Here is a 13,700-nt window from a genome sequence, read left to right as displayed (position 1 = left end):
TCATTCATTTTGTTTATCCTATCATCTTCATTATTAGTAGTAGTATAGATATCATTGTTGTTATTCATCTAAATTCCTTCTTCTTTATACTAACTAATTAATCCCTATAGAGAGTATATGTCGAAAAAACTACCTTTTCGAAGTAACCATGCCGTTTCTCTAGTTAACGGGAATATTATCCCAACATTATTTTTTATTTTCAGTCAACTTACAAAATTAATTCATGGTTTACCAATCTTAAGCCATCATCTAAGTGATTCAACTACTTTAAATCATAATGATTTATCGGAATCTGTAACCACCGCTAATTATGGTCCTGCCATCGCTGCAGTTACTAATGCGGGTAATAATATGACTGCTGAAGAATTTTATATGAATTTATTAACTTCAGTATGTTTAGTTCTTGCCGGTGGGGTCTTTGCGGGTTTAACTTTAGGTCTTATGGGTCAAGATGAAGTTTATTTAAAAGTTATTGCCACTAGTGGTGATTCTCATGAAAGAAAACATGCCAGAAAAGTTTTACAATTGATTGGTAGAGGTAAACATTGGGTTTTAGTTACTTTATTATTATCAAATGTTATTACTAACGAAACTTTACCTATTGTCTTGGATCGTTGTTTAGGTGGTGGTTGGCCTGCTGTTGTTACCGCTACTGCTTCCATTGTTATCTTTGGTGAAATTATTCCTCAATCTATTTGTGTTAGATATGGGTTAGAAGTGGGGTCATTATTTGCTCCATTTGTCCTTATCTTAATGTATATCATGTATCCTATTGCTTATCCTATAGCTTTATTATTAGATCACGTATTAGGTGAAGATCATGGTACCGTTTATAAAAAATCAGGTTTAAAAACTTTAGTCACCTTACATAGATCAATGGGGGTTGAAAGATTAAATCAAGATGAAGTTACTATTATTAGTGCTGTGTTAGATTTAAAAGCAAAACCAGTTAGTTCAATCATGACTCCAATGGATAGAGTTTATACCATGAGTGCTGATCGCTTATTAGATTCAAAAACTGTGGAAGAAATCTTTAATGCTGGTTTTTCTCGTATTCCAATTCATTTACCAAATGAACCATTAAATTTCATTGGGATGTTATTAGTTCGTGTCTTAATTAGTTATGATCCTGAAGATGCTTTACCAGTAGCTTCATTCCCATTAGCTACTTTACCAGAAACTGCTTTAGACACTTCATGTTTAAATATTTTAAATTATTTCCAAGAAGGTAAATCACATATGATTGTGGTTAGTGAACAACCAGGTGAACCAGTTGGTGCTATTGGTGTTTTAACTTTGGAAGATGTCATTGAAGAATTAATCGGTGAAGAAATTGTTGATGAATCTGATGTTTATATTGATATTAATAAAAATATTAAACGTAAAAATCCAGGTCCATTACTGAAAAGAAATTTAACTGCTTATTTACATAATTTATATCATATTAGTGGTAATAATTCTAAAAGAAATTCTTTAGATGCTGGTGGTTCGGGTGGTGCTTTAACTGCCCCACCCATTATTGTTGAAGAACAAGTACAAGATTTAGCTACTAAGTTAGGCGTTACCCCACTGCAAATTGAAAGTACTACTAAAGATATTGAAGGTGGCACCAAGACTTGGAAACCAAAGAATCCTGCTTCAAATCCATTAGAAACCAACAAATCATTTGTTACTATTAAAAGGCCTCATCAACATTCAATTAGTGGTGATAATAATTTAGTGGTTATTCCGGGTCCAAATAGAAGAGCACCAGGTGGAGCTCATAGTTATGGAGCCATTCATATTAATGAAGAAGGAGCTATTGAAGAAGCCAAACGTAGTCATGAAGAAAGTTCTCATTTGTATTTATTACCTGATGGAAAAAATCATCATGATGAAGGTGATGTAAGTGAATTACATGAAGATAATACTAAGAGTAATCCAATTGATTTGATTGATGTTAATGGAGGAAAAATTGATGAAGATACTTTACAAGTTGAAAATAAAACTAGACAAGGTAGTGCCACTACATCTATAGCGAGAGATATACCGACTCAAGTTAATGCTACTGCTCATTCGAGTAGTAGTAAAGTTAATAATCCTGAATATCAAGAAGCCCGATCATTTAGAACTGGAGGTATTATTGAATCGATTATTAATGTTCAAGGTGTTCATAAGACAATTATTGAAAATGTAAGTGATGATGATCGTAATGAAATTTCGATTGATAATTTGAATGCTACTGTTAATATTAAAAAGAAGAAGAAGAAATCAAAATCTAAAAAGAAGAAGAGAACTGATCTGATTACATTAAATCAATATAGTAATACAAATGGAAGTAAAGATCATAATCCTGCTGTACCATTATTACAAGATCATGAAAATGCTACTGATAGTGATGCTTTAATTTTAGAAGATGATCCTCATCATGTTCATGAAGTTGATGATGATGATGATGAAGGATTGACTAGTAATGGGTCTAGACATTCATCAGTTGCTCGTGACTTTGAAGAAGCCAATAATACTAATGGTAAACCAGATAATAATGATCAATTAGGACAACAAACTAATGGTAGAAGATTAAGTGTTTGGGAAAAACTTAAGGGAACATCATCCTCAGTCCAACAAAATGATTAAGAAAGTATAGATTTGTTTTAATATTATATACCCAACCATACTTCGTAAAAAAACAAACATAGAGAGAGAAATTAATACTAATATATCCCTACATATATATTTATCAAACGTCAATAAAAACTATAGAAAATAAAAACTATCTATATACTGAAAAATTAAACTACCTATATACATACATATATATAAATATTATAATTATGTATTTCAAATACTATGTTAAGATGAGTAATTTATACAAGGTTGTAGTAGAAGATATATTAGAGATGGAAATGAAAATGTGTCAAAGTATGAATCATGTGACGTCATTGGCGTAATGATAACATCTTCATCTTCATCTTCCTCATCAAAAATAACTTTAGTTTCTCATATCTCCATAATTGTCAAAATCAAAGTCGGTTACAAGAATAGCGGAGACAGGCAGACACAGCGCTTATTTACCCAAGAAAAAAAGAAAAAAAAAAGGCTACTTCGGGTTTAAATCGATCTTTTTCGGAATTTAATTTCATGTTACCGTCCGAGGTAAAGTTAAAGTTTAAATCACCATATATGGGGTAATTAAGTAAGTAACAAGGAGATGAAGAGTATAGATAGAATCAATTCAAGGAGTGAATGAGGAAATAAATAAATATAAATGAACCAATTATTAGTAATAGCTTTAGTACAGTAGTTTAATTGAAAAATTAATTAACCATCCCATTCATTTGTCAGGGTTCAAGTAATAAGGTAAAATTTCTTTACTGTCTCTACGTAGATTAGCCAACTAGAGATGATCCCTAAACTCACTATTCTCTAACTATACTTCCCTAAAGTTTGTTCACAACTCTTGTTTTTACTGCTTTAAGGTAAAAGTTAAAAATTTCTCACTAATTAAAAATTAAATAGTGTGAAAATTTATAAACGACCACAACAGACAGACAGACAATTTTAAATTTTGAAACCCTAAATATACTGAAACACCACCACCACCAACCATAGTGATTTCATCTCTCTAAGTTCAATTCATTTTCATTCCATTATTCGTCCTGACTTCTTTCATTTCTTGATCTTATCCTCTTTAGACGATACCCCTAAGTCATAACATTACTTACCTACCTACTTACTATTTAGTGTCTCTTTCAGGCTTTGTGATTTTGCGAACAGAAACGTTTATTGGATCATCATAAATTTATTTACAACCAAGAATTCAAGTCAGAAACATTTCAATCAATCAACCACAATCAATCCTATTGTTTGCATTCAATCCATCCATATACTTCCCATCTTCATCAATTGTTGAAAAATCAATTCCGATACTATCCAGGTCTTTTTTTGTTTCTTTTTCTTTTTCAATAGCTTACCAGTTCCTTCACATTTATAGATCAATAGAATCATGCTGTTTAAGAAACTATTTTCAAGATCTTCGTCATCATCATCAGTGACAAGTAATCAAGAAAAACATCATCATCATCATCAACAACAACATGAAGATCATGCCGATTATAACAAACCATCTTCAGAACCTTCTACTCCCGATGATTCATCTCGTGTAATTGGTACTGAAACCATTCCTTCATCAAATTCTTCAAGTCATAGATTATTCTTAAAGAAACGATCATCTCAAGCTTCTGTCATATCACCTCAAACTTCTTCAACTTCAATCCCTTCCTTGATTAAAAAGCATTCAAGTTCAACCAATATTAATAATAAATCAATCTCACCGATTCAACGTCCACAAACTGTATCACCAGCTCCATCAGACAATGGCAAAGCTATTGCTACAGATTCAATTCCAGCCAATGATTTAACCTCAAATGAAAATCAATCAAATCCGATATCTCATCAAGATTCTATTCATTCAAATGATAATCATCAAGGTAGTCAAACTGTAACTCCAAAAAGAAATGTAGAACGAAACATTTCCGATAATGCTCAAAGTAGTGCCAATTCTTATCAAAGTAATAATTCAAATAATAGTTCTGGTCATAAAATTCATAATAATAGTGGTAACTCTGCCACCATCACTAATAATAATAATAATAATAATCATGGTCATGGTCATCATCAACATTCAAATCCGTTGAAACGATTCTTTAAGAAACTTAAACCATCTACATCACCTACTACTTCAACGTCAAACCTAAAAGCATTGGCTGCAGTTCAACATAATCAGCAGCAATCAACTAATCCTGTTTCAACTGTTAATACTGAATCTACTCTTTATCAAAAGTATGGACCAGTTGGGAAATTATTAGGAACAGGTGCTAGTGGATCAGTTAATTTAGTAACTTTAAAAACAGATCCAAGTAAAATATTTGCTATAAAAAGATTTAGATCAAGATTACCTACTGAAAATGAATTAGAATATAAAATTAAAGTTAAAAATGAATTTAAAATTGGGGAATATTTAAATCATGAAAATTTAATTCATACCATTGAATTAATTAAAGAATATCCTAATATAAGTCCAAATTCTTCTTCATCAATTTTAAAGAAAAAAGTGGTATCAAAAGTTAGTGAACCTGATTATTATATTGTTATGGAATATTGTGAATATGATTTTTTTAATTTAGTAATGAGTGGATTAATGGAAATGAATGAAGTTTTCTGTTATTTTAAACAAATTATTAATGGAGTTAATTTCTTACATGAAAATGGTTTATCTCATCGTGATTTAAAATTAGATAATTGTGTGGTTAATAAACAAGGGATTTTAAAATTAATTGATTTTGGTTCAGCAGTTCAATTTAGAAAAGAAATTTCTGATAATGAAATTCAGAGATTAGAACCTTTTGAAGAAGTTTTTACTATCAAAGATATTAATTATAGATTAATTAAAGCAAGAGGAGTAGTAGGTTCTGATCCATATTTATCACCAGAAGTATTTGAACCTACCAATTTTGGTTATGATCCAAGATTAGCTGATGTTTGGTCAATTGCTATAATATTTTGTTGTATGATATTACATAGATTCCCTTGGAAAATTCCAAAATTAAGTGATGCATCTTATAGATCATTCTTAGCATTAGGTTCAAAAGAATCAGTTGATTTACATCATAGTATCAGTGAATTAAGTGTTAGTAGTAAAAATTCAAACACTAGTAGTAATCTCACTCCTGGGAGTAATGGTCCCGAAAGATTATTGAAATTATTACCAGTTCAATCAAGAGATTTAATTAGAAATATGTTAATCATTGATACAAAGAAAAGATATTTCATGAATGATGTTGTTAATGATGAATTCTATAAATCAATTGATCATTGTCATAATGTCAAACCTAAGAAGCTAGAAAAAGTAGTGTTAAATCATGAACAAGATCGTCAATCAGTTGATACTGCTGATGAAGTCTTTGAAGAAGCAAGAGAAAATCAGCATGATCATGAAGATGAAGATGAAACAGAAGTTGAAACAGCAGTTGAAGTTGAAGAAAAGAATGTCGTCATCTCCAAGTATGATTTTGCTAATGTTGAAATCTATAATGCTACCAATCACACCCATCATTTAATTACTGAAGAAGAATTGAATAAATTAAATTTAGAAAAGGAAAGGTTAAAAAAATTAAAGGAAGCAGGAATTGCTTAGGTCATTGCTACTATATATATACATCTATCTATCTATCTATTTCTATGTCTATAGCTTATACATAATATTTATTTTAATGAACTTTCACCCATCAGTCATTGCATTGCATTTAAAAATAGTATCGATAAGAATTTAAGTTTTGCGTCCATAGATCTGATAAAAAAGACGAGCACCCCAAATTAAGCATAATCACAAACATAACCCAAAAAAATAAATAATGAGACAGACCCAAACAAAAAAATGAAATGATCATTTTACGCCTTATAATCATTGGAAGCAACACTGGTATATTGCAAAGGTAAAGAAGGGTTATATGATTGATCATCATGATCTTTAATGATGACAATGCTGATAAAGTGATAGTACCTCATTTACCCAGGTGGGTCAATGTTATATGTTTCTATTCTTCAATTGTATCAACATGTATAATCTTCCTTAGCATCATCTTACATTTACTAAATTATCGGAAACCTTTTCAACAACGATTGATGATAAGAATTCAATTGATCGTACCGTTGTTTGCCCTCTCTTGTTATTTGATGTTGGTCAATCAAACGTCAGTGGGGGTTAAATACATCATCGAACCAATACGAGAAGTGTATGAAGCATTTGTCATTTATACCTTCTTTTCATTATTAACAGATATGTTGAATGGAGAACGGAATATAATCATCATGACTAGTGGAAGACAACCCGTGGATCATCCTGGTATATTCAAATACATGTTCCCACCCATGGACATATCTGATCCATTCACATTTTTAAATATTAAAAGAGGTATCCTACAATATGTATGGTTAAAACCAATCATGTGTTTTGCTATTTTATTATCAGAATTAGTCGGTTGGTATGATGTCAATGATATGAGTTATAAATCAGTATATTTATGGTTGACCATCATATATAATCTTAGTGTTTCAACTTCATTATATTGTTTAGCTATGTTCTGGAAGATTTTATGGAATGATTTAAAACCTTTTAATCCAATTGGGAAATTTTTATGTGTTAAATTAATCATTTTTGCAAGTTATTGGCAAGGTGTCCTTATTGGTATATTAAATGTATTTAAATTATTACCTGTGAATGACGCCGATGGTTCAGTTATTGAAAATGGTAGTATTGGAGTTTGTATTCAAAATGCTTTATTATGTTTTGAATTAATTGCCTTTTCAATTGGTCATTGGTATTCATTTTCTTATCATCCATTTTCGATATCTCAATTACCTTATGGTAGATTACAATTAAAATATGCTTTTAATGATATGATTGGTATCAAAGATTTAATTCATGATTTTGAATTAACCTTTTATGGGGATTATTATAAAGATTATAAATCATTTGATTCAGTTGAAGCATTAATTGCTCATCCAGATTCTAAGGGTAGAATGAGTAGAATAAATCAAGGATTAAGATATCATTATGATGGAAAGCAAAAACATTGGTTACCAAATAATGCACCACCTAGCTCTAATAGTAATTCATCAAATCATGTTAGAAGTACTTCAGAAATTAATGCCGTACATCCTACAACCAATACACCGTTATTATTTGCCAATTCTGAATATGCTGCTTCTGTACATTCAACTGGTACATCAATGAGGGCCGTTTATGCATCATCTCCTAAAAGTAGTCATATATCACCTCCTGATTCACCTCCTTTAATAGCGTCTTTAACAGCAAATAATCAAGGTATATCAATAAGTGAAATTTTAAATACTGATGAATTTAATTATGATAAAGAATTACTAGATGAAGATGAGCTTTATTATCAAAAGGCATGTTCAATTATAAATAATTATAATTTAGATCAATTAGAAATCAAGAAATTATTACATTATCCCATTGTTGATGAATTAATCTATGGTCATGAATATGGTTATAAAGTTAAAAAATTACGACAAGAACGAACATTATTGCAACGGAATTCTCTTAATGGCTCTAGCCATAGTAATAATAGTAATGGGTTGAATTCTAATGAAAGTTATAGGTATGGTAGCATTGTATAATAATGGGCAGGTTATATTTAATATTTTATGTTTTATTCTTCTTTTATATTGCATTTTTTACATGATTTAAATATAAGGTTTTTTTTTCACGGTATACAAGTTGTTTAGATATATGCATTGGTTTTATGTACAAGATAGTATATATACAGGGGATTATGGATCAATTTTAATCAGATATAAAGCATCTAAATCATCCTCTGATTTAGATGATTGAATTTTTTCTTGTTCTCTTTCCTTTTGCTTTAATAATTTCTTTTGCTTTTTTAAATCCTTTTCATTATTATCATCTTTCTTTGATTTTTTAACTTGATTATTTGATGATGATTCTTCTTTAGGTGTAACTGAGATAATAAATTTATTGTACATTGATCCTGTAGCAGTATAAGTAACTGGAGATTCATCTAAATATTCAATCACTTGTTCATAAATCATAGAACGTCTAGCATATTCAACTTCTAAGGCATCTTCTTCTCTGAATTCACGAGACTGTCTTATATCATAAACAGATTGAGATTCTTCTTCTTCGCCTCCTTCTGTAGTGGTGGATTTTGCATTAGGATCTCTATGTAATCTGGTTTTAGATGCTAAAGTAAGATTGAATGGTTGACCTTTATTAATCAAGTTTATGATTTCTCTTTTCTTTTGGGTTATTAAATCTCCAATACTGATATTAAATGAAATAGCATATTCTTTCTTGGCTGATTTTTTCTTAAGAATTTTATTTCTAGCTTGAACTGCCTTTTGAGCTGCTCTACTTCCAGCTTCTATTAATTCTTTTTCTTTAAGAGCAGCTAATTCATCACTATAGGCTTTAACCATATCTACCACATCAATTCGTTTAATCAATGGGAATTCTTCTCCATCATTTTGAACCAAAGATAATCCATATTTGTCTAATTCTAATGTATTTGAAATTCGGGATAAATGAAGAACATCAATTCTATTTTGAAATGGATTAAGATATCTTACTTTGAAATTGGTTTGTAAAGCTGCTACTTTTTCAATCAAAGATTTTAAGGCACTTATGGCTTGTCTTGAACCAGATTCAAATACAAACTGAGGTTGTTGTCGTTGTTGAGATTGACGATCACGTTGTTGACGATCACGTTGTTGTTTGAGATATTTCCTTTTATGATCGAATTCTCTATCACTCAATCCCCTGTAGTGATCATCTCTATGGTTGTTACGATTGACAAGTTCTCTATTATTAGCATTAAATTTGCTAGCATTAGCTTTTTGAGAATCTCTAGAATTATTATCCTTGAATGAAGTGTTATTATTTCTATTTTGTGAAAAGGGTCTATTATTATTATTATTATTATTAGTATTATTATTTCTATTTTCAAAGTGTTTGACAAATCTGTTACCACCTTCTGCGTTATCTCTAGCATTACTATTCTTCTTATCATTATTATTATTATTATTATTACTATTATTGTTACCTCTTGGTTTATCTGATGAAGGGAATTTGAAGTCTTGACATAATGGTGAGTCTAAGTAAAACAGTCTAGACCATAGCACTATTCTGGAAGCTTGTATGTAGCCTCTAGAAGTAGGACTCCTTAGACTTTGAAACATCTGTTTTGCCTAATATCTAGTGAAAATGGTTAATAAATCTGTAAGATCTATCTGAAAAAAAAAAATTAAAGCTGGAGCTTATAATATAAATTTTATATGTGAAAAAGTACACGACCTTTTAGCAGTCAATACAGTTAATAACTACAATACTATGAATAGTAAATCAACTAGTTTAAATTGGTATAACAGATATCTGAAGTAGTTTATTCATGATTGAAATATCATCACTGACTATTGTGGGTCTCTAGCATTTACTCGTTTTTAAAACTGTTAATTTTGATTAAATTTGGTACCAAATATGATCGAAATACAATGAATAGTTTAATATTTAATGAAAGTTGTCTTGTTAATGTTAAGAGAATTACAAAGTAATTATCCAATATTAATCAATCATCATTGAAATGTCTATAAATAAACAATATTCAAATCTATTTCATCAATATAATCATCCATATTTGATCTCTATAAAATTAATTTCTAAAGAAAATCACGTGATCAGAAAGCAGCGGCTTTGACAACAAAAAATAAAATTGTTTGACGATACCACAAATAGAATTCTATACCTTACAACCACTACATACAAACTACAATTATAGATAGTTTAATCATCATATATACTCAATACAATGGGTGCTTGCTTATCATGTCTAATTGGAAACAACAATGATGATGAATTTAATGAAAACACTTCCCTATTAAGAAACAATAATGCTCTTTATTCCAATGATTATTTACAACAAGAAGAACAATTAAAACAACAACAGAGACAACATGAGTTAAACTCTATAGTGAGTGATTTAAATGAAAACTTGATTGATGTTACTTCCTTCTTAAACACAAACACCACTACTACCAATACCACTATTCATAATCTTTCCAATTCTCATATTTTAACTCATCTGAACAATAATCTTAATAGTTCAATCATATCTACAAATCAAGATAATGGTTTGATTAATAATGAAACTATCTTATCATCTTCTACTACAAATGCCACTTTGCCGTATGTTTATAATACAAATGAAAAGTTAAAAGTGTTGCAACAATTAAATGATATTGATAATAGTTTGAAACAGAATTGTAAGGTGATATTAAAGGAGCCATTATACTTGAATTTCTAAGTTGGGTCATAAGTTATTAATATTACATCATTCTAATAGTTTGACATATCCATAACGTTGCATTTTCAATCAAATTCATTGCTCCAATCTCATCCTTTCTTTCAATTCTTAACAACTCATTTTAAAGTCGGTTTTCTTCAAAATCAACTACTTACCATACTTAACTAATATTCATTTCTATATTCTAATTCCATTTGCATCCTTTTTATATATGTATTAAAATTCATTATATATAAATATATAATTATTAATCGTAATATAATAATTCCTGTATATATGTTCTTCCCCTCCTTTTCCGTCTCTCTCATATATTTTTTTCCGAGTAAGTTTAAATTGAAATGTCAAATTGTATGAGGAGATATCTAATTCAACTATAAATTTCAATTCAGTTTATAGTTTGATCCTACTCTAGGGATAGTTCATTTATAGATATACCACATTCATAGACTGACATCAATTAAACCATAGTCAATTAATATCATGGCAAAACATCATCAAGCCCACGCCCAGGTTGTACCACCACCTGGCTCAAGTATAAGTAGTCAAGGTGGTAATACTACAACAACTCATATTAAATTACCTTATGGTGATGGATCTAATAAAATCTTTGGAATGGAGAATTTTGGTAACACTTGTTATTGTAATTCGATTCTTCAATGTTTATTCTATAGTGAAAACTTTAGAGTCAATTTAGTTAAACATAAATTAACAAATCATGATCAAAAATTGGTGGTTAATGGGGTTAAAACTCATAATTTCACTACTAAATATGAACAATTGGTGATTAAAAAGACTAAAGAACAAGGTAAAAATCCTCCGGCATCAATGTCATTATCAAACAGTATGAATAATTCAACTAATACCAATAATGGATCTATTAATAATGCGGCAATGTCAACCACCAATAGTACTACAACTGTTGATACTAATGATAAACCAAAACCTTCTAAAAAGGGAAGCTTATTCGGATTAAAATTCAATACTTCGTCATCTAATTCATCTCATACTTTATTAAATAATTCCAATTATAATCAAAATGAGGATCTAAAAAAATTTGCCGGTTATATCATGGAAGCCAAAAATTGTGAAGCATTATCTTTAGATCAAAGATTAAAAATATTAAGAAATCCTGACTTTCAACAATTACATTTATTAATCACAAGACCATCTCATAATATAGCAAATTCAGGTCAAAGGCTTGATTATTCGCAATCATCTTCAATGTTATTAAATAATGAACAAGCAGGAAATAATCCAAATCATATTCCTGCTCCACCTCTCTCACAACAACAGCAACTACAACCTCAACAACATAATCTAAACGAAAGTGTCATCAATACAACATCAGCTTGTGTAATAGTCGGTATACCTCATCCAGAACCGTTTCTCAGTATTCCTATAAATCCATTCAATCCAAATCCTTCATCTGATCAACGTAAACGTTCAGCTTTGATTAATGGCCCAATCATCAATCTTGATACTTCTTTACAATTACCTAGTGAATATTCTGACGACAGTGCTTTATTATATGCCTTAAAGGATATGTTTGAAAGTATGATTGAAAATAAATCAACTATTGGAGTGGTATCACCTACCTATTTTATTCTGAAATTAAAAGAAAAGAATTATTTATTTCGTCAAAATAATATGCATCATGATGCTCATGAATTCTTTAATTATTTAATTAATGAAATCATTGAATGTCTTAATAAAGAGATTGGAGTGGAAAATAATTGGTGTAATGATATCTTTCAAGGGTTAATTACCAATGAAACCAAATGTTTAAGTTGTGAAACTATTACTTCCAAACATGAATTCTTTTTGGATTTATCAATTGATATTCCTCCTGGTGAAAGTTCTTATTCATTAAGTTATTCATTAAATAATTTCTCCAAACTGGAAACATTAACAAATCAAAATAAATTCTATTGTAACACATGTTCATCATTACAAGAAGCTATTAAGACTATTAAATTAAAGAAATTACCTGAAGTTTTAGTTATCAATTTTAAAAGATTTAAATATGATGAAAAAGTAGATAAAATGGTTAAATTATTTGATTCAATCAGTTATCCTTTCAAATTAAGATTATTTAATACTACGGATGATGAAAAGGATTTCTCATTATATGAGTTATATGCATTAGTGATTCATATTGGGGGTGGTCCAATGCATGGTCATTATATCTCAATTTGTAAAATCAAAGCTGGATTATGGTTATTATTCGATGATGAAACGGTTGAATTAGTTGAAGATTCATATGTAATGAGATTTTTCGGTAATGGACCTGGTTTAGCAAGTGCTTATATTTTATTTTATTCCAAATGTACTCAAAAACCAGCTAATGTTGATGAATTTGATGATTGTATTAATTTTGGATTCAATACTAATGATATTTATCATGGTGATGATTATTCTTTAGTAGACAATGCTACCACTGTAAGTGATGTATCAGGTACTAACGCTAAAAAATCATCTAATACTGATTTTTCCAATGATGAATCAAAATCTGAGGATTCTTCCATTAGTTCAACTGATGTACAAAATAGAAAGAGTAGTATTACAGGTGGTGGTTTATTTAAGAAGAGTTTCAAATTTGAAGGTTCATCTGCTGTGGCCAATACAACTTCAATCAATACATCAGGGTCTACAGCTACTACCATTAGCAATACTAATCCTAATGCAAATCCATCTACAAAAGAAGATCATAATTTAGTCAAGACTGAAAGTATTAAGGAATCCAAAGAAAAGAAGACTTGGGTTGGAGGTTTAAAGAGAAGAGAAAGTAAAGTCGATACCAATATGGAACGTAAAGCAAGT

The 13,700-nt window shown here is 29.6% G+C and overlaps 6 protein-coding genes across 6 annotated transcripts; 5 read left to right on the top strand and 1 right to left on the bottom strand. All coding sequences in view use genetic code 12, as the record gives it.

Annotated features, from left to right (window-relative positions):
- Window positions 1-117: 117 nt before the first annotated feature.
- Window positions 118-2,616, top strand: DFJ63DRAFT_284682 (uncharacterized protein; the record flags this gene model as incomplete). The annotated part of the gene is made up of 3 exons (XM_064904830.1): window positions 118-1,831; window positions 1,997-2,188; window positions 2,396-2,616. The coding sequence occupies 3 exons, from the start codon at window positions 118-120 to the stop codon at window positions 2,614-2,616; spliced, it is 2,127 nt and encodes a 708-aa protein (XP_064763190.1).
- A 1,369-nt stretch (window positions 2,617-3,985) lies between these two features.
- DFJ63DRAFT_311185 (putative serine/threonine protein kinase) lies at window positions 3,986-6,175 on the top strand (the record flags this gene model as incomplete). The annotated part of the gene is made up of 1 exon (XM_064905713.1): window positions 3,986-6,175. The coding sequence occupies one exon, from the start codon at window positions 3,986-3,988 to the stop codon at window positions 6,173-6,175; it is 2,190 nt and encodes a 729-aa protein (XP_064763189.1).
- A 163-nt stretch (window positions 6,176-6,338) lies between these two features.
- On the top strand, window positions 6,339-8,258 carry DFJ63DRAFT_54456 (uncharacterized protein). The gene has a single exon (XM_064908907.1). It carries the CDS (start codon window positions 6,502-6,504, stop codon window positions 8,179-8,181), a length of 1,680 nt encoding a protein of 559 aa, XP_064763188.1. The 5' UTR covers window positions 6,339-6,501; the 3' UTR covers window positions 8,182-8,258.
- A 76-nt stretch (window positions 8,259-8,334) lies between these two features.
- Window positions 8,335-9,759, bottom strand: DFJ63DRAFT_333485 (uncharacterized protein; the record flags this gene model as incomplete). The annotated part of the gene is made up of 1 exon (XM_064907863.1): window positions 8,335-9,759. One exon carries the CDS (start codon window positions 9,757-9,759, stop codon window positions 8,335-8,337), a length of 1,425 nt encoding a protein of 474 aa, XP_064763187.1.
- A 313-nt stretch (window positions 9,760-10,072) lies between these two features.
- DFJ63DRAFT_54104 (uncharacterized protein) lies at window positions 10,073-11,115 on the top strand. The gene has a single exon (XM_064908894.1). The coding sequence runs from the start codon at window positions 10,386-10,388 to the stop codon at window positions 10,878-10,880; it is 495 nt and encodes a 164-aa protein (XP_064763186.1). The 5' UTR covers window positions 10,073-10,385; the 3' UTR covers window positions 10,881-11,115.
- Window position 11,116: 1 nt separating this feature from the next.
- UBP13 (ubiquitin-specific protease) lies at window positions 11,117-13,700 on the top strand (the record flags this gene model as incomplete). The annotated part of the gene is made up of 1 exon (XM_064908893.1): window positions 11,117-13,700. A coding segment is annotated over exon 1 (2,340 nt), but the record flags the coding sequence as incomplete, so codon positions are not given.

The sequence above is a fragment of the Scheffersomyces coipomensis genome (assembly GCF_036884675.1).
Source record: "Scheffersomyces coipomensis strain NRRL Y-17651 chromosome Unknown DFJ63scaffold_2, whole genome shotgun sequence".
Lineage (NCBI taxonomy): Eukaryota > Fungi > Ascomycota > Pichiomycetes > Serinales > Debaryomycetaceae > Scheffersomyces > Scheffersomyces coipomensis.
This window is presented reverse-complemented; position numbering and strand designations above follow the sequence as displayed.